General features: G+C 31.3%; 1 protein-coding gene across 1 annotated transcript; it reads left to right on the top strand.

Moving 5' to 3' along the window:
- Positions 1-8253: 8253 nt before the first annotated feature.
- Positions 8254-11224, top strand: LOC149885483 (uncharacterized). The gene has a single exon (XM_090093666.1). The coding sequence runs from the start codon at positions 10701-10703 to the stop codon at positions 11193-11195; it is 495 nt and encodes a 164-aa protein (XP_089949792.1). The 5' UTR covers positions 8254-10700; the 3' UTR covers positions 11196-11224.
- Positions 11225-21623: the final 10399 nt, after the last annotated feature.

The raw sequence follows: 21623 nt of genomic DNA, 5'->3' as shown, positions 1-21623 counted from the left end.
TCAGTTTAATAATTTTCACTAACTCTACTCTCAGTTTTACAACAATATAACATTGCAGCATTCTAATTTCTAACATGCTCTAAATGAATCATCCAACCTCTAGCAGTAAATAAAGCCAACAAACGATTAAAAAAAATAGGATTAGTACGCCTATAAATCTGATAATGCTCCGTATTGTTAACACCACGCTCCAACTGAAAAATATAATTAATCCTATTTGCACTAAAAAACTCCACCAACACAGTAGGTAAAACATTTGGGTTATTAAAAGTAGCCAACCAATGTCTACCACGAATATTAACTCTTGACATGTTAACAGAACTTGAAAAAAAACAGAAGTGCACAAAATTCAAAACGTTTTGTTGCATGATTTGAGTATTGTTTAGGTGTATTTTAGTAGGTGATAATGAATATAAGTGGTTTAACATGGTGTAAGGGTTGTTTTTTTAGGGGTTTTGAACAAAAAAGTTGGGGTTCGGTTTCACCCTTATGCTAAACCTAACTTTTATTGTATTACTTTGTGGTTTTTTATTTTTTTGTTGAATGTTTTGAGTGTTATTTAGATTATTAAGGTGGGTTAGGGTTTGCTTGTTTTTTTGTTTTTTTTGTAAATATGGTAAGTTTTCAAAGTTTTTAGGGATTACAAATGTATTAAAAACGCCGTTATTTAATTTTTAATTTTTTCAAGAACTATTGCTTAAGTTCCATAAAGTTTGCCCGTAGGCAATGTATTTTCGAAAACCTTCGTGGCACACTTCAGCTTTATATTTTGCTGCCATGTTACGCAGTATGCAACGTAACTCTTGCCACGGAATAATTGCGTAAAATTCATTAAGACCCTCAGTTTCTGTAATTGCGGTGTCCCATTCTCGCTTAATGATGGATTCAGAAATCAGCATTCTTTGGGCGGTCAGAGCAATTGCCAGGAACGTAGTTCTTTTATACTTTGAACCCCTTGGTTTGTACCAATCATTTTCGTTTGGTACATTTAACTCATCTAAACAATAAAAACATGCTTAGTCTAACAAGCTTCTAAACCCATAAAAATTGTTTTTTCATTTTAAAAGCACCACATTTTAACTTACCAACTGTTGCAACTTCGTTGCTCACACTGGCTCTCTTTGCTTGCGCTTTCACTTCTGAAAAAACTATTAGCCAGAAAGACACAGTTATTAATATGCATTACTTGAAATTGCATTACATTTCCAAATGTTTTTTTACTTAAACGAATTACCTGTTGACTGGCTTGTCGTAGAGCCCACTTCACTTTTTTCCGAATCGTTCCCAAACTTATTTGTTAGAACTAAAAGAGTTTTAGATAAACATAGTTGGGCGAAAGAAAATGAATAAACAAAAATGAATGTAAACAAAAAATTGTGATTTGTAAATGCTTTACCTGCGCACCCTTCAGACTGGACCGTCGGGTTATTATCACTTTCACTTATCACAAAATCAATTTCTAAAATGTAAGCAGATTAAGTTAAATGTTTCAATGTTAATTAAATAAAAAAGTTTGTACATCTGAATTAAAACTTTAAATAATGTGTTACCTGTTGGGTTAGCCCCTGGAACAGTTTCTTCTTTAATGATGGCATTTGTTTTCTTCACCAAATCTGTTTCTAAAACATACTAACGTTTTTAAATTGACGTTTAAATGGTGTTCAGTTAAAGAATAGTAATAAACTATACCTTCCACGTCTTCAAGAACTTGAATTGGGGCACTAACGTTTGCCTCAAGATACTGAGCAAGTTCGTCATCCTCATACTTAACCTCGAACTCCTCTTCAATGTACTTGGAGGTTTGTGCAATCCAAGCTTTTAGATCTTTTGTTGAGGGGTTCTCGGTTTTTCTGCGGATGTTGAACTTCTCACCCACTCTCAAACTGATCGAAGCAGCAGCTCGATTGGCAAAGCGAGCAACACAGAACTTTTCAGTAGTTGATGGTTTGTTCTTCATAAATGTCTAAATGTTAAAAAAAAAAAAAAACAATTATAAACTAGTTTGTAGATATAAGCAACAGCGTGTAAGAAAACTACGGAATAGCTTACTGTTGCAAACTCTGCCAAGTTTTCCTCGCCAATCCCACACATCTCTGTTGCGATGGACACTGATTCGTGTGGGACAGACGCGATTAAAGTCGGTAGCCGCGGTAAATACCTCTGCCTAACAGAAAGATTTCGTCATTCCGTTTGAAATCGCGGAATGCGAAATCTTAGACTTCCGCACCGTTCCAAAGAGTGGTTGTTTGGTGGAGTCAGAAAAAGGACGCAGAACCGGCACGTAGTCCATAACAAACTTTTCCAACTCGTGCTTCAACGATTCATCGACAATGATCACTTTTGTGCCGTAGAGCAAGGAGATTTTGTACCTGTCAGACTTGAAACACCGTGCGTCAGGGTACGTTTCATCCTGCACCATGGACTCCACATCGCTACACATCATATTGATGAGATTTGAAGCCCTTGTAGCGTTGAACATACAAATCATCACCAACAGGTAGTCTCTGGCATCGGCGACATCAAGTTTGTTTGGCAAGTAGTCCAGATGAAGCAGTTTTTTCCGAACGTCTTTAACGTGCTTACTGTTGAAATATTTTTGCATGACTGCTTCAGTAAGGACGTTAGATCTTTTAAGAGTCTTCAGGTCCATCTCTCTTTGCTTAACCAAGGGTTTCAGCATCGAGATGATTTCACTGATTTTACCTTTTATGACGTCGATGTCAGAGTTTTTCATCCCTGCATAAATTCTCCTCGTAAGTACAAACTCCAAAAACATTCTGAGCGACCCCAGGTTGCTGACAATTGTTAAAGGCTGGGTATGAGGTCTTTGGTCTATAGCACTTTCAAGGAGGGGTCTGACAAGATCCACAGAGGTGTAACGGGGCTCACATGCAGAGCAGCATTAGTTTTTTGCTGCATTTTGACAAGGCATAGCCACCTCTTGAAGTCTTCCAACAGAGGCACAGCAGCTGTGTAATAATACAAGAATGTTAAGTGCGACACCTTAAATCGTCGTTTTTCAACAAACGATAAAGGTATCGCACTTTTCAAGACACTTTCCGCCTTCGCCTTTTCAGTTGGCAACGAAGATTTGGCTAAACAGAGAATAACAACAAAAAAAAAGGTTTTAAATTACTTGTTTGACTGTGTTAAAACGCCAAACCATTTTTTTTTTATATTCATAGTATACCTCTAACGGAAAATCCTGTTTTCGCGGCCCACTTGCCTCCTTCATCACTGCTAACGTTAGCGGAGAACTTTTTCACGATTTTCTTCTTCCTCGACACAGCCTCTCTCTCTTCATTGGAGGAAGAGTATTCTGATAGAACTGGATCTGTAACAAACAAATATGGAAAAAAAAAAAAAAAAAAAGTAAACATGAAACAGCTATGACAAATCAATTAGTTAAATACTTACTTTTACTGAATGCTGCTCCTGAAGGACCAGCCTCCATATCATCAACAGTTTCAAGATTTTTTGATTGAACAGTTCGCACAAGCTGTTTTTTTTTTTGGAACAGGATCTATGCATTGTGCACAATGAAAGTATTAGTTAAGAGTAAAAATTCATAACCTTTTAAGATTAAGAAACTGTAAGAGTAACTTTACTTATGTACTTTTGTTTTAAAGGTTGAAAAACTTCTGCTATTTGAAATATTTTTAATAAAAAGTATGACACATACCGTAACTTTTGGAATAATCCAATCTGCGCTCTGCAAGGAACTGCTTAGAGGCATCTTTCATTTGCTGTAGCACTTGTTTAAACTTCTCACTGAAAAGTATGAAAGTAACTTATGATGGTCTGCACGACTTATCTAAATTACAAAACTGCAATTTGAAATATAAATATTCTTTTAATATAGTGCTGCAAATCCCCTTACCTTCCCCTCTCAAGATGGTGCTTCGTTGAGATGTGGTTGTCAATTCGATCAAACCACTGTTGACACATGTCACACATATGCGGAAGGTGTCTAACTTTTAAGATTTTAGAAAGACATTTGAACTGCCTTACGAAGTAAAGACTTGCAATTGTGCAGCCTTTTGTGAGAAGTTATGCTTTTCACACAGATGTCTTCGCAAACGAGTGCTTCGAGCTCCACAGCCCTCTACAACACACTTCACGCGATAATTGGACATGCCGTCCTTTGTTTTAAAATATGTGACCTTAAAATAAAATTGAAATGGCAAGATTTAAACAAATACAAAAATTTAACGGCTTTGCACAAGCATAAAATGTTTAATCGAACAATAAACTTACCCTATCTTTATCGCCGAAAAATTTTACAAGATCTTTTTCAATTTCAGTCAGTCAAAATTGAAGTTGTTTTTGGCAGATAGAGAGTTGGTCACTGCTTAGGCCATCTTTAAATGCCCCATCGAAGCGTTCGGTTGGAAAAAAGTTAGAGTCTCCAACATAATTATCAAGCATTAACTTTTTTTCGGTCGTCAGGCAAAGGTCTTCGTCCGAACTCTCCATCTCAGGGTTGCCTGGCTCTGCAACGGCCAGCTTTTGTTTTTTCGCTGGCGAAGAAAAAGTATCCCTGGTAAAAGAACTAGCTTTTTCAAGAAGAGAAGAAGCTGGGTTAGATTTTGATACCTTAGTTTGTTTAGATCTTGCAGGAGATCGAGGAGGAGAAAAACTTGAAGAAGTAGAAGATGATGCAGACTTTTGTTGTTTTAAAAATGACGCTATGGAAAGCAACTTATCACTTTTTGTAGAGCGAGTTGTTGGCAAATGCTTTGATGATGTAGGCGTCTGAGAAACGAAGCGATATCGGGCAGTTAGGGTAAGTTAGGGTTAGGGTTAGGGTTAGGGCTATAGTTGCGGAAAAATAACTGGTTTCGGGGGTACCAAGACTGGTATCTGGGGTACGGAGTGATTCAAGACTTATCGGGTTGTGACAACACTGGTATCAAGGGTGCGTTTTGTTAAAACTGATATTAAGGGTGACAATCTTGTAACCCTATGAACCAGTTTTGTCACCCTCTATTTTTAAATGGTTAGTCTTTGTTTCAGTTAGCAGTTTTTAGGTTTTTAGTTTATATTATGGATTTAGGTTCTGTCGTGGATATAATTGTTTTTGAATTGCTTCTTTTTAGTTTTTTGTACAGTTATTCGGTTTTTTATTACTTGTTAATTAGTTATACTTAGTGGTTTATGTTTATATCATGGCTTACTGTATAACAGGCCTTGCCAACACGCGGCTTGCGTAAAAAACTGGAGGCAAGATAGTTTTATATTTGAAAAGCTAGAAAACAGTTTTACAAAATAAATACGGGGATGGTTTTTCGGTAACAATATTTATACAACATTAATAAATAATTATTATAAAATTGATGAAATAATTTTCATTTAAAAATTTTTCAAATAAAATTAATTTAAGTTGAATATATATATTTATGCAAAAATTTAATAATTGCATAAAATTTACAATAATTAAACACCCGTCAATATTTTAACTATTTTCCAAATTTAAAAAAAAAAAGTCAGTTGAGAGGTGAAGGATTAAGCAAGGGATTAATTTTAGTATTTAGAAAATGGTTCGTCGATGTTGTGTAACAGAAAGAAAAAGAAAAAGAGGAGGAAGGCCCAGGAGCAGAGGATGCAGAGCCTGATGCAGACGCTTGTTCAGCTACTGGCTTAATACCAAAGAAGGCAGGTCGAATAAATTGAGGGACATAGAGCTTCTCGTTGTCGTGTCGCTTTGCCTCTGCAATCTTTTGTTTGATCGTCTTGGAATCGTAGAAATGAGTCTCTTTCAAGTGTATGTCCAGTCGGTCGTAATACTTCCAACATTGCAAACAGGGGTAAGGTTTTGGACAGCCGGACTTGCGTTCGAGACGAGCATGCTGAAACTTCCTGACCATTGCAGAGTAAAAGATGGAAGCTTCATCCAAAGTCCAAGAATGATCTTTTTTAGTCAAGTGTCTTTTAATGCTTGTGGAGGAATGTTTGCACTAAGGCATCGGACAGCTAACAGCGTACCTCTTCTTGGTACCATAGAAAGGTACAACCCTGTTTACGGAGCCACACGCTGCAACTAATGCGGCCCTGACTTTGTTTTTGAGCTTTAAGTCTCTCTGTTCTTGTGACTGTTTTCTTTTCTTTTTTTTCGCTTTAGAGTTCGGAGAAGGGGCAACAACAGTGTTGTTTTCTTGTGAAGAAGACATGTTCAGGTGTTTGTTTGCAACGGTTTATGCTATAAAAAAGAAAACAGTTAGTGAGAGTTTTTTTTCTTCTGCTTGCATCCAATCCTGGAATGTTTACAACTGCAGAGAAAAGCTGTGTTTTTTCGAATCCTCTGCAAAAGAGAAAAAAGAAAGAAAAGAGAGCAACAAGAAGAAACAAAATTTCCACTAGCTAATGATAAAGAATGAGAGCAACTAGCATTACATGCATGGTGGCAGCAGTGATTGCTATTATGAGAAGGAGAATGAGAAAAAAGGAAAAAGAAACAAATAAATAAAGAGATGGAGTTTGAGAGGATCTTGCAACCATATGACTCAAAGAAAGAAACTGTGTTGAAAAAAGGCAAGAGAGGGCAAATAGAACTTGCTAACAAGGTCAAATGACAGACATATTTACAACAGTATCAACTCTCATTGCAATCATAATAACAACAGCATCAGCATCACTGACTCAGAGAGTGTTGACAAAACAAAACAGATTAAAAAAACAAGCAATGTGGCTGAACCGTAACAACAATCATTGCATGTATAACAACAACAACAACAACAGCAACAGCATCACTGACTCAGAGGGTATTGATAAAAAAAACAAAAAAAAAAAACAAACAAAAACAAATAAAAAAACAAAACAAGCAAATTGGGTGAACAGTAACAACTCTCATTGCAAGCATGATAACAACAACAGCATCAGCATCAGCACCACTGACTCAGAGAGTGCAGATAAAATAAAATAGATAATAAACAAGCATATTGGGTGAACAGTAACAACTCTCATTGCAAGCATAATAACAACAACAGCATCAGCATCACTGACTCAGAGAGTATTAATAAAATAAAATAGATTATAAACAAAGTGGATGAACAGTAACAGCTCTCATTAAAAGCATAATAACAACAACAGCATCAGCAACAGCATCAATGACTCAGAGGATATTGATAAAACAAACAAACAAACAAACAAAACAAACAAACAAACAAAACAAGCAAAGTGGCTGAACAGTAACAGCTATCATTGCAAGTAAAATAACAACAACAGCATCAGCAACATCATCACTGACTCAGAGAGTGGTGATAAAATAAAACAGATTAAAAAACAAGCAAAGTGGCTGAACAGTAACAACTATAAATACAAGTAAAATAACAAAAGCAGCAACAGCATAACTAACTCACAGGGTGTTAATTAAAAAACAAACAAAAAACAAACAAACAAAGCAAGCAAAATGGGTGAACATTAACACTCATTGCAACTATAATAACACCAACAGCAACAGCATCAGTGACTCAAAGGGTGTTGATAAACAAAAACAAAAGCACAAACAAAACAAGCAAAGTGGGTGAACATTAACAACACTTATTGCAAGCATAATAACAACAACAGCATCAGCCTCAATGACTCAGAGAGTGTTGATAAGACAAAATAGATTATAAACAAGCCAAGTTGGTGAACATTAACAAACACTCATTGCAACTATAACAACGACTACAGCAACAGCATCACTTACTCAGAGAGTGTTGATAAATAAAACAAAAAACAAAAACAAAAAACAAAAATGCAAGCCAAGTGGGTGATTACTAACAGCGCTAACAGCATCAACAACAGTGTCTTTAGAAACAACAAACAAGTACAACAGCAACAACTGCTTTTACAGAGTATAACAATAACAACAACATGGCTGACACAAGTGTCAATGGCACTAACAACAACAAAAGGGTTGGAATAAAAACCTGTAGGCAAAAGGAGAGATGCATTCAGACAAGATCGATTACAAAGAGGCTCTTCTTTTGGACAGAGGAGAATCTGCTTTTGAGGGACAGAGGGACTTTTGTTGTTGTTGTTGTGCAGAAACCAACAAACTTTTATTGAACCGAATATAACCGAATATAACCGAAAGTCTTGTTTGCTTCTGTTTTGTGCCATCAAGAAGGGAAAACAAAACATCACGAAACAAACGAAGTAAACGAAACAAACAAACGAACGAACGAAACAAACAAAAAAACAATTAAATAAATAAACAAACGAAACAAACAAACAAACAAACAAAAACAAATAAGAAAAACAGAAAACGCAGTACCGAAACCTCGCCATTTTTATCCTTCCTCAAGCTTTCTTTGGGCGCCAAAGACCGAGAAAGTTGCGCAAGCGTGACGTTGAGGGGGGGGGGGGGTACTTAAGGCCAGCAGACCGACCAATGGCAAGCTTAGGAGAGACCCACGTGAATGTTACATTTTCTTTCTATGCTAGCTGGATCCGCTCAAAGTCTGGAATTTCCAGCATTCACGTGTCATCACTCCAGCCACCAGATTGGCCCACACTTTGCACACTTTCAAGACTAGAACTTCACTTAATCACAAATTGAGCAAAAAAAAAAACTAAGTCTCGCATGGCGACAACTTTTCCAAAAGCAAACAAAGCGACGACCTTGCTTTCGAATCCTTTGCATTTCAAACAAAGGCAAACGAAGAAAAAACAAAAACAAATAAACAAAAACAAAACCGAAAAGGGAGAGAGAGAGAGAGAGAGCAAGTCGACTCATTTTTCTCAACTGCCTTAAACGAGAAGTCTAAAACGTTTAAAAGTTGAAAACTAAGTTGGCGCACTTGCTCGAGAGCTAGAACTTTGATTGCTTTTGTTGTTGAGAATTGAGAATGTCCGAGCAGGTTTTTTTATCGATTTCATCGCTTGTGGCGAGGCAAAATCAAAACGCTTTTTGGACGAAAGAAAAGAGATTAAAAGGAAAAAAGAGAAGAAAACAAAACAACAAAAAAATAAGTTATGTGTCATAAACATTTATTTTCTCACGCGATGACGTCTAGTTTTGTTACAGTAATTAAAATATGGTATCAAGTTTGTAATTTCTATCTTATTTTTAGTTACGGATAATTGCCAATTATGTCACGTTTAGTATACACAACGCTGTTTTCTTAATAGCAATATGATACAAACAAGTTATAAAAAAAAAAGCGTTCGCTCGATCTTCCTTAGTCAGTTGAACAAAAAGAAATTTTCACAACATATGATTGATTTGGTTGTCCTAGCAAGCTGTTTTAGCAAACGGCTAGAGGTTGCAACTGTTGTTCATTGAAAACGAAAAATCTAGCGTCAGCAAGAAATTTTTGAATACATAATGTACACAAAAGTGGCACTAACAAATGAAAATGTAAAAAAACTGTTTACCTTGATGCCAGACTCGCAGAGATGTTGTCGCTCGTAGCTATCGACTGCGAACAGCTTTGTTGTTTTTCGAAGTGCCTCTTCATTCTACTTATAGCCGAAGTTTTGGCTTCGAAAAAAAATACGAACGTCGTTAAGCTCAACGAGCTGCTTTAATTGTTGTTCGTGCGAAAACGAAATGCTTAAAACGGATAAAAGTGTTGGCGTAATTACACTTTTCGACCGCGATGCAGTTTCTCAACTCTAGCGTACTTTTTTGGCTCGTGGAGCAAAAGCCTCATGATAATAGCAAAGGCTTAAAATGTCTTAACATGTCAGCAAAGGCTTAATATGCTTAATAAACTGTGGTTAAGCTTTTGCGGTGCAGTTCATTTACAACTTAATTTGCAACTTGCTGGCACAAGCAAACGTTTATGACTTCTCGTTTAAAGGTGAGTTTCCACTCATCCGTTTAGCTACGGGAACGGGAAAGGGATGGGAAATATAATCACGTGAGCATGCGCAGTTTGTAATTTGATTTTCCCGCAGCTTAGTTTTTCCCATCATATCTGTCTCGGGAAAAGGTTAATCTCAAATCAACTTTTTCCCGTAAATAAGCAAATAGCGAAACGAGCAGCCAATCACCTTGCTAGAATATTCGAAAATTAAAAACAAAAAAGTGTAAAAGTTTCCAAGAATTTTTCCATTTTCGTAATTTTGTCATGAAGCTTTAATTTCGTAATTTTGTCAAAAACATTTATTTTCCTATAACTATGTATGTAATTACTTAAAGCTATTTACGCGTATATTTTTATTTTCCTACTATGAAGCAAAATGGAAATCATTAAGATATTTAGTTACTCACAATTACAACTTTTTTAGTTTTACTGCTTATTTTAAATTGTATAAATACCCGAATAAAATGTTAAAATATTAACCTTTGAAGTGAACTGTCTGATTTACGATATTATTATAAATTTAATTTAATAATGAATGAACTAAATGTGGATTTTTCAAGAATACAAAATGTTCCAACAAACTTGGAGGCTCATTTAATAGAAGAAGTGAGAAAATTTCCATGTTTATGGGACACAACAACTCGCGCATATAAGGAAACACCTTTAAAAGTTGAAGCATGGAGGCAGATATCTACTTTATTAAAAATAGAAGGTAGCTATTTATTTTTCCAAGTAAATTTAAACAAAAATTTCTAAATAATAAAATGACGTAACCTATTTTACATAACGTAACCTATTTTTTTTTTTTTTTTCTTTTTGTGTGTAGAAAAAACTTTGAGTTCAGCATGGACGAAATTGAGAGAAAATTTTCGTAGATGCTTGAATCGTCAAAAAAAGGCTACCATGTCTGGAGCTGGTGGGAAACAATTACCATCATGCCAATTCTTCACAGAATTAATGTTTTTGAAAGATGTCATTGGGGTAAAATCGACTAGTTCAAACATAAAATGCGATATTTTTGCAACACAACATTTAGTTGAACACAGAGGACTTGAAAATATAGACAATTCCATTAGAGCATCAAGTTCAAGAGATAATTTGACTTTAGTAGAAAATGAAACAGTTATAAATTCAAATACATCACCTCAGATGATTATCTCATCGCCAAATCATATGAAAAGAAAAATGAAAATTGACCCATTACAAGTTGCTCTTGAAAAAGCGATAATGAATGATGTGGAGCAAAATAAACTGATGAAAATAAATGAAAATGATCCAGATAAGTTATTCTGTAAAAGCTTAGTAAGCTCTTTTCATAATCTTTCAAAAAAGAAAAACAAATTAGCAAAAATAAAAGTTATGGAAATCCTCCTTGAAATGGAAAGTGACAATGAATGAAAATGTAAAATTTAATTTTCAAATAAAATATATTTCATATACGAAGATGTTAGTTATTTTTACATTCAATATATACATTTAAGGTAAACAATAAAATACTTCAAAAATAAAAACAAATAAAGCAACTAAAAAAACTATATATATTCATATATATAACACACACACAGATATATATATATATATATATATATATATATATATATATATATATATATATATATATATATATATATATATATATATATATATATATATATGTATTTATATATATATATATATATATATATATATATATATATATATATATATATATATATATATACATATATATACATTACTAAATGTACATTAGGTGGCTTTTTCATGCGTAAAATATATACATTAGGGAGACACTTTCGTTAAGGCGACAATTTCGTGTCGCCTTAACGTTTGCACTATCAGTTTGAGCATAAAGAAGCGTGTAACAAGAGTGATTTGTTTAACATGAGTTCTTTTATGTTTCAGCAGCCTAAATATGCATTTGGAACCATTATCAGTGTATTCTAAGTCATTATTTAATCATTAATTGTTTTAGCCTGTATATCTCGATATGTTGAATATGGTACATTAGGGCGACGCGTGCTTAATTGGTTTAAACTGGCATAAATCATTTGTATATCTGCATTATATTTCTTAATACCAACGCATGAGGTACTTACTTAATTTTAGCCCATTAATAACATCAACATAACGTGTTGTTGTCTCAAAATTGAATTTTAGTTGAATTTAGGATCAATCCGTCGCCGTAATGTATGCATTTTTCACTAACAGTATTTCTTAAAACACGAGAAAAAAAAAACATTTTTTTTAAAGAGTTTTGATGGAATTTGTTTTTATATATCTAATCAATGCGTTTTATGAATAAAAAAGTTATGTTTAATAGAGTTTTTTCCACCATTTGGCTTTTTGTTCTCATTTCCATATATAATTGTTAGATTTTTCATAATGACACGGTGTCGCCTTAATGTAACAGGATAAAGTCGCCTTAATGTATTGCGCTGTCGCTTCTACTCTAAATTTCTATTGGCTGCATACTTTTTAATGTGAAAATATCAAAAAAGATGGTGTCGAATTAGCATTTGGTGTGCCGATGGTTTTTGTGTTTATATTGATAGATAATGCAATAAATGGGTTTTAAAGTATTATTTTTTCTTTTCTGATATATAAATTTTAGTATATAATATATATACACAAAAATGTAGACTAATGCAACAAAATATATCACATTTTCTGCTATCTGAAAATATGTTTTCACGGTGTGTCAGAATATAGCTGCTTACTACATAACATATATTTTTATTGAACTTATACTAAAGTTGCTTTAATTATGCTTTATAATATATCTAAGTTATAAACATTTTGAAATGCTTACAAGTTGAAAAGTATACTTTTTTTATTTGTTTTATGCTCCATTCACCTATACATTAAAGGTAGCTATATCCATAATAAGAAATTAAGTTTTGTGATATAGTTTTTGCTATATAGCTTTATACTTATACACGTAAATAAAGTCAAAACTATTGCTTATAAATAGTTTATAAACGAGCAAAAAATTTAATTTACTTTAGGGAGCTTAATTTAGTAAATCAAGCTATGATTAGATAAACGTTAAATAGAGCTTACTGTAAACAAAAACATTAACTATTTCTTTTATAAGGGTAAAAGCATACTCACATTTGTCTTTAAGTAAGTACTATAGGAGCCTAAGATTTTGTGTGTGTGTGTGTGTGTGTGTGTGTGTCCCCTTATTAAATAAACAGTAATATAATATTTAAAAGCCCTTATCACTTAATCTTACAATAATTTCATATAAGAATTTCAAAGAAATAGAATGTGTTTTTTGATTTACAAGATTTTTATGTAAATACTGAGAAGACCTGAATTTCTAAAGACACCCATTATCCAATAACACAATGAAATAGTCACTTATAAAATGCTTTATAAATACTCAATATTAGTATGTTACGGAACATTGCCAGCCTTAAGGAAAAAAAGGCAGTTTGCTTTTGTATAATTATACTAATTTGAAACACCCTTATGAAAAAGTAACAAAAAGTTTGTTAATTAATGTGTGCATCTAGTTTCATATATGAATATATTATCAGCAATAATGTAATACAATTTCTTCTTAAGTAAAATGATTTTTTTTTGTTATTAAGTTTCCCTTTTTTATTGTAAAGTTTTGCTTTTTTTTCAACTAATTCTATGAAATAGAGGTAATATAGAAAGTATAATGTAATAGAAAGAGGAATTTTTTGTATCATCAACAAAACTATGTTTCTTACATTCATAAAGTGAATTTAGGAAATTTATTCTTCTAATACATTTTTAGTCAATAATATATGGTTCTGTTGTGACAAATAATATATTTCAAATGTTTTTCTTGTTTAGGTTAAACCTACTTCTTCTGTATGTAACTGTTTATAAGGCTTCTGTATGTAACTGTTTATAAGGCTACAGTACTTGTAAAAGTTGAAAAGAGAATTTTAAAAGAATTAATGTTTACATCTTTATAATTCTTTTAGTTTGGAAATTAGTATTTTGAATCTGGTTTCTTGATTTAGAACTTTTTCTTGCAAAGGTTTATTATAAAGTATTGACGGTATGACATTTAGAATTACAATGAGTAACAAATAGATTCTTAGCTTCACTTTTTGAATTTGAAGTTTTGTATTCAAGCTTATTTACCTAGATTTCTGATAAAATACTGACTTTTCTATTTTATTTAATAAGAAATGAAGATTGTTGCTAATTCCCATTATTTCCCATAGATTAGATTGTGGTTTTTTTGAGTTATTTTTTCATTTTGGAAATCTTTTTTGACTGATGGATTTTGTAACCCATTTTGATGCATATTCTTTTAAACTGATCTATATTTGCTGGAGAGCTGAAATATTATGTTCAACATGGAGATTTATACATCATTATGTAAAATAAAATGAAGTTTCATTTATTTTCTTAGCTTTCATATTGATTAGCAGACAGTTCAGTAGTTTTTTATAAGAATGATGAAATTTAAAAATTATATTGGTAGATGGCTACCTAGTTTTGCTAGATTGCTCGCATTTAGTTTGGTAATAAAAGTAAAAACCACTAAAGTAAATTATTTATTACTTGAAGAAATGTAAATAAAAATGGAGAAATTGTCACATTAAGCATTTTGTGACAAACTTAAACTTTAAAACGCTCGTGTCTTAAATGAAAAAAGAGGCCGCAAAAACCATTTAGAAAGATTAATTTTTTAAATAAGTTTTAGTGAAACTGAATTTTAAGTAAAAGAGAACTGTTTTAAAATTACTTATATTAAAAGAATATCTTTTATTCCTTTTTTCTTATTTTAATTGGACTTTAAGCATTATATCATTAGTTATAAAAGAAATTTCATTAGTTATAAAAGGCACGCTATTTTTAAAAAACCAGAAACAAAAGTTTTGCTTTTTTTTTACAAATGTCATTTTTTAAATAAATCGACTTCTCTGAAGTTAATTAGAAATGGTGCGTCTTCTTAATTTGTAACACTTAAAAGTTTTTGATTTTACAAATTTGTATTTATTCATATAACGTATTTTTTCTAGATTATTTAAACGCATCAAAGGAAAAATAAGTTTAATGAAATGGCAGTTCTGCGCAACCTCTTGGTTTGAAAGACAAAGTTAGAGTAATTTCAGGGTCTTACGAAGTCCGTAGATAGGTGAAAAATTGGGTACTTAAGTGAATTTTAATTATTAAACGAAAATTTAATTATTAAAACTCGACTTTTTTTTTTGTTAAGTACGGTCGATTTTCTAATCAGAGCCATACGTAGATATGACACTTTACATTCTCTAACTATCATTACTTTTTAAACTAACAACTGAGATGAATAAATGATTTCAAAGTATTAATGAACTACTAATTTGACAAAATAACAAATTATCAATTTTAAGGAAAAAATTTTAAAATGGTTCATTGGCAGACAGGTATCTGTCAAAGGAAATAATATTTTTTTTTATCATCTAAGATCTCATTTCAAGACTACAGTATAATTAAAAAGATTGAAAAAAAATAACTTTTAAAACGGAAAAAAGTATTTCCTTCGCTTTTTGATTTGATTTTTTTCAGAGTTAGTAGAACTTCCAGTAGGTTATTTCATGTGGAAGATTTATTTAATCAAATTTATGAAAAATTAATTATCAAAAAGTCACTTAAAACAGAGCTGCCAACTTTCAATCTGGAAAAAAGTAATAATATAACATTTCTTTAACAGTTAAAGTTTCCTTTTAAAGGATTTTTTTTATTTTTTTATATTCATTTATCTTTTTATTAATAATTAATTTTTAGGAAGAAAACCTTCCACTAGAATTTTAAGATTCACTTTTAGCGAAAAAAGAAAACATGAATTTTTTAATCACTGAGCTTTGACAGCAGGGGCGTGTCTAGGGGATGTCTGCTACGTCGCTGGACATACCCAAAATATGTATATATACATATTTTTTCACAACTTCAATATTTCGTTAAGTAAATATGATGCGTCGGTAGATAAAAGCAAACAGAGCGAATAATTATAATAAACTAAAGCAATAATTAAGCAAACTATACAAGGTTAACTGTTCGAACGGATGGTAAGAAGTTATTAATCCGGGATAACAGTTAGATTTACGGTTTAGTATTTTATTATACGCCAAGTTAGAATTATTTTGTTCTATCTCCAAGTTTAAATGTTGGGAGAAAGTTTTTGATTTTTTTCTTAAAGTAATAATTATTTAAAAACTTAGTCTTAATTTTTAAAGAAATAATAACTTATGCTTTAAATAATTTATGTTTAAACAAATTAGAAAAAAACTTGTAAAATAGAGCGCATTTTAGAAGTAATCATTACTTACTAAAATTAATAACTCATTTTCTCCCAACTTTTAAAATAGGAGATAGAATTAAATAATTCTAACCTCGCGCATAGTGCTTGTCAAATCGAGAACGGTCTAAAGTTTATTAAAAAAAAAAAAAAAACGATTTATATATTTAAACGGAGGTTGTTTTAATTTTTGACTTAAACAAATTAATAAGAAACTTGAATGGACATACCTTTTTTTATTAAGTTATAAGGTACTTCATTTTTTAAATATTTTCTTTTGTTAATTTAAAAAAAATAAAAGTAATTATTTCTTAGAGAACAAATTCCGGACTTCCCTTTTCAATTACACCCTGAGTAAAGTTTTAGTCAAATTCTATTGATATTTATCATCAGGAGGAGAAGACTGTAATTAACAACAAGCATATATTAAAATATATCAATGGACATCCCCAACTATTTTATACAAAGCTGTGTATCTTTTTAATTACTTGCATTTTAAAAAATATAAAAAGAAAGAAAGGGTTTTAAACATTAAAAATAAAATTTGGACTTCCCTTGGTACATACACCCTGTTTAGTGAGTATTTATTAAACATTTCTTAAACATAAAGTTTAGACAGTTTTTCAACAATTTTTTTTTGCTTCATATAAGAATAGGTCGTGTGTAATTGTTAAGCGTTGGTGCTGACTATGGTTATCATCATTTTCTTCTAAAAATAGATAGCGTGCGAAGCGATGATGTTTGATAATGGTTAGCATCATGTGCGATAAAATATCGGGCGATTGCTAAGCCGTCTTACCTCATATATGCGTTTGTGAATGAGGAAGGGGGGGGGAGGGGAATGCTAAAATTTAACTTTTTTTTTTTTTTTTTTTGGGGGGGGGGGGTTAAAACTGCGACTTACCCAAAAAAATTCCTGTACACGCCCCTGGACAGTGCTAATATTCTAAAGATGACAAAGATGTGACAGTTGCTGGCTAAATATCCAAATAGCTACTAAAAGTTCTACATGTCAAGTTCACACCCTCAATATATGATATCAAAGATAACACCAAAAGTTAATTAAACACTTTGTAAACATAAAATTTGACAACATTTTAGTGACATAAATAAAAAAAAAGCACCATAACTTATCTAAAATATTTTGAAATCAAAGTGTCGTTGGTGTAAACAAGAAACTCTTATTAAACTATCAATGATTAAAAAGAAATTAATAAAAGAATTTTTCATACCTATAAACTTATTTGTAAGCAGTTAATTTGTTTTTTCAAATATGAATATAAGTTAAACAAAAAACTGCAGACGAAACTAGAGTAAACTGAACTACTTTTGAAGTTTTAAAATAATGTTTTAAAAAAAGTGCTCAAAGTAAAAACTCAATAACTAGAAGTTTTAACATTACATGTGACCATGAAATAAAACACTATAGTTGATATATAAGATAGCAATACTAGAGCTATATTCAAAATGACTTTCTCATGAGTTCACCTTTAGTAAACTTGTGTTTATGGTTTCTGGTTACAAAGGTGTTAAATGTCTTTTGATCTGCAATCTTTTTTCTCTATAAATACTTTTTAAGTATTTTTAGTATGTTACTGAACAATATACTATCACCAAATCAAATTATATATCACAACTTCTGAAAAACAATCCAATCTTCACGTTGAAGTCAGAAAAAAAGATTCTGTTGAATGACCAGTATGCGTAAATGTATGGTTTGTTTTTTTTATTTCATCATTGATCAACCTGTTACTTCTTTGGTTTCAGCTTCTTTCTTCTCAAGTATTAAATTTTTAATCTTTCAATTGCTTCTTCTGATGTTTGGCATTCATATCTGTAGCATCTTTTTGTTGTTGTTGCTTGTCTTACTTTTACATGCATGAATATTTTATCAACATTAGCTGTTATTTGACTTTTTTTCATACAAGATCATTTCTAGTGAAACTTCCTGTTCAAATAGTTTTTTATAATTTTTTAAAATCATCATCTGTAGATGCTATAAATCATCTTTAAATCATCACCTTGTGTCAGTACTATTAGGTAGTCCTTTAGCAAACAAAAATTTTGAATTGCTATCAGCATCAATACAACCACTAATGTCTTTAAGTCTCGATTAATATTGTTAATGTCTTCAGCCATCACATTCACCATCTGTTTCCAAAAGACTTCTTTCTTAGATTTTGACAGGGATCAATTTGTAAGATTCTATTGCAGATGATTTAACTAATCCTGCTTTGGCAAAACCCTGCTCTAAATGAGCTTGCCTAAAGAAAACTTTGTAAAGTTTGTTTATTAAATAAGGAAAACTGGACTTCCCCACTACCTTCTTCTTTGAATATTTGTAAAAATCAGCAAGAATTTCATGCCACACAGATTTGACTTATCGAAAGACATAAATATCAAGGGACTGCAGCATATACGAATAATGGGTCAATAACCATAAATTAGTAATGCATTAACTAAGTCAACATCTTATTCATAAGTGCTTTCCAGCATATAAAGTAAAAGGATTGAATTTCATTCCTGCAGCTGAAGTTGTTGATAACAGATTATTGTAAACTGTTCTTATTGGATCCAGAAGTAATTATTACGGGAATTTTAATTCCTATTTGCAAGTTATTTTTTTCTTTTTAAAATGAGTGCTAAGACCGCTTTCATCAGTCGACTATTTCGTTCGGTGCACTATGGGATAAAATAATAAAAATTGATCACAAAAATCAAAAATTACAATTTTTTAATTTTCAATTTAGATATGATTTTTTATTAACTAGTGATTATAGAAATTTGTAGCTAAACGAACTTTGAAAATATCTTTCACGGTATTGATATTGTAGGTTATCGAAATTTATATTTATCAATTAAAAAAAAAAAAGAAAATTTCTGATATTTCTTGCAAAAAATTTGCGCAAATAAAAAGAAGCTTTTCCCACAACACATATTTAATTGTTACAAATGTGATTCTTAGCAATTGGTTGCAACTGATCAGATCTATATTTCTCCACGTATAAAACATTTTAAGAAATATTTAGAGATAGAGAATTTGGGGTTATAACCATATTTTTGGCTTTACAAGACCCGCATTCTTTATAAGTATCAAAAAGTATCAATTATTTTGGTACCAAATGAAAGGTGAATACTCCGGGTTTCAAAAAGGTTAAGGTTATATACCCCTCAAAATTTCCGTTTGAGAGTTATAGAATTTCAAACAGAATGATGGAACTTCACAAAAACCTCAATTTGAGGGGGGTAGAAACTTTATAAAGTCATTAAAGCCGATCAAAAAGAGATTATTGAATCAAATTTGAAATTTGTCGATAAATACAAATAAAGTTTAAAATTAAAAAAAATAATAACAAATTTGACTCATTGCCCTCATATTTGGGGCTGGGGGGCTAACGTTTTGGGGTTTTTGTTGTTCCCAGTCTCCAATCACCGCAATTTTTTGCGTAGCACCCTCATTCCTTATATATATGAACATACTTAAATCTGGAGTTTTCTTAATCTTTCAAAGTTGCTTAGCTCAAACATCAAAAAAAGTTGTCTTCGGCCTTGCTAATACATACATGTGATCATCTTTATAATTTGCATTAAATATTATTTCTGAAAGCTTACATGCACAAAATATTTATTTAAGTATAATTCGTTTTTAAGTAAAAACTCTTGCTGCCCTTAATTTTCACGAACATTTGGACTTTGAAAAATTTGGGTTCTTCTGCCATGTTAAATATTCCTTATTTATTAGTAAGTATAAATGGTTCAACATGCACGTCTCTCTTTATAAAATTCTTTGTCATTCAAAAAACATTATTATGACACTACCATTATCACCTGGATTTTTTGGTGAAGAGGGAGCTGAATCTTGTAATAAGTACTATAGGCAGAATTGAAGATATCATTCTCGAAATTGTTCTCGTAAAAGTAATTTGCTCGATGTATTTAATCGAGCATTAGGTTCATCGGACCCTATAGTGTCTTCTACAAAATTGGATGTGAGAATGAAAAGGATTAGACAGGTATCAGAAGCTGTCAAAAGTTTCCTATTATTTAAAAATTATGAACAAGAAGCTGATTGGGACGCTACAACTGAGGAATCAAATTTCATGGATTTAAATAAAGGTTCTCTTATTGACTATTTTGAAGACATGGACTTAGATATTTAGCAGTAAATTTTGATATTTATTAACTATTAAATAACTGCAATATCTACCTACTTATAATATCTGATAATATAATTCTTAATGCTATAATAAAAAACCGAAACTATTTTTCTATTTCTAGAATAAACAAATTTGCAAAAAAAAGTTCTTTTTCGATTTTAACTACTTTTTTTAGAAATAAATGAAATTTGAAAGTAATTTAACTTCGCTCATATCGGATGGCTCGTGCATTAATAAATCGTTTGCAAACTAACACCTATACAATCTGGCGTAGAATTGAATTTTCAAATAAACAAAGTGAAATAATGTGTGAAAAAAATGAGCGAAAAAAAAAAGAGAGTGAAATAATGGAATTACTATTAGTATAATTAAGTCACCTGGAGTTTTGAAAACGAAAAAAAAAGTAAACACTGAAACTTTAAAGTAATTTTACATCTACTTGGGTGGATGATATGTGCAAGAAATGCAAATAAGCTTAGAAGTAAAAAAATTCCTTTTTGAAATTAAAAAGTTTATTATTTTTTATGGTATTAACTAGTTTTGTATTATGATTCCACTACAAAATAACATGTAAAAACTAGTTTTAACAATAAATTTGTGACTTTTGTAAAGTGACTGAACTTTTGAGATTTTATTTTCATTTGAACTGAACTACTCAACGCCGTTAATGCATGTTCTGGAAAATACACGAATTTTGCGTTTTTACAAAAAAGTCATGTTTCACTGTATTTTTTTAATGAAGATAAAACATTAAATTGAGAAAACATTAAATTGAGAAAACAACTTTTTCAAACAAGTTTTAAGTAGTCATATGTCTACAAACATATAAAGGTCGAAAAGATTTAGTTATTTCAAGTTTAAGATCTGTTTTTTCCATTTTATATGAAAGTTTTTGTTAATATGAGTGTGAAGAACACACAAATTAACATACGACTAGTTAGACTTTTAAAGTTAAACCTCTTTAGATTTATTTAAAAGTCTAAGCTCAAAATTTAAACATTACTGTGATATGAACCACCCCTATTTCACAATGCCATAAAACAATTTAACTAGAATTCCGGTCTTTAAATTACCAAAGATTAAAGTAAACATGTAAAATAGCGGGCAGAATATAAATTTACTTACTATTTTCTTGTAGAAAATATGTATACATATTTTCTTACTCCATCGCAAAAGTTATGTTAAGTTTTAAACAATATCTATAGATATTCTTTAAAACTTAACATATCATATTGTTTATAAACAAATGTTGCAGACCGGAAAAAAAATATGTTTGCAAGTAAGACAAAAAAGTTTGAGAACATGCATTAACGACGTTGAGTCAATGATATATTAAAAATAACTAGATGTCTAACTTCCGCGTATTTTTTGAAGCAAAAATCGGCCATTATGGGGGGCAAA

The sequence above is a fragment of the Hydra viridissima genome, unplaced genomic scaffold, assembly GCF_058129835.1.
Source record: "Hydra viridissima isolate aposymbiotic clone 2 unplaced genomic scaffold, HvirCarnegie_v1 scaffold_7, whole genome shotgun sequence".
NCBI classification, from domain to species: Eukaryota; Metazoa; Cnidaria; class Hydrozoa; order Anthoathecata; family Hydridae; genus Hydra; species Hydra viridissima.
Note: the sequence above shows the minus strand (reverse complement) of the source record. Positions and strands in the feature narration are given on the sequence as shown.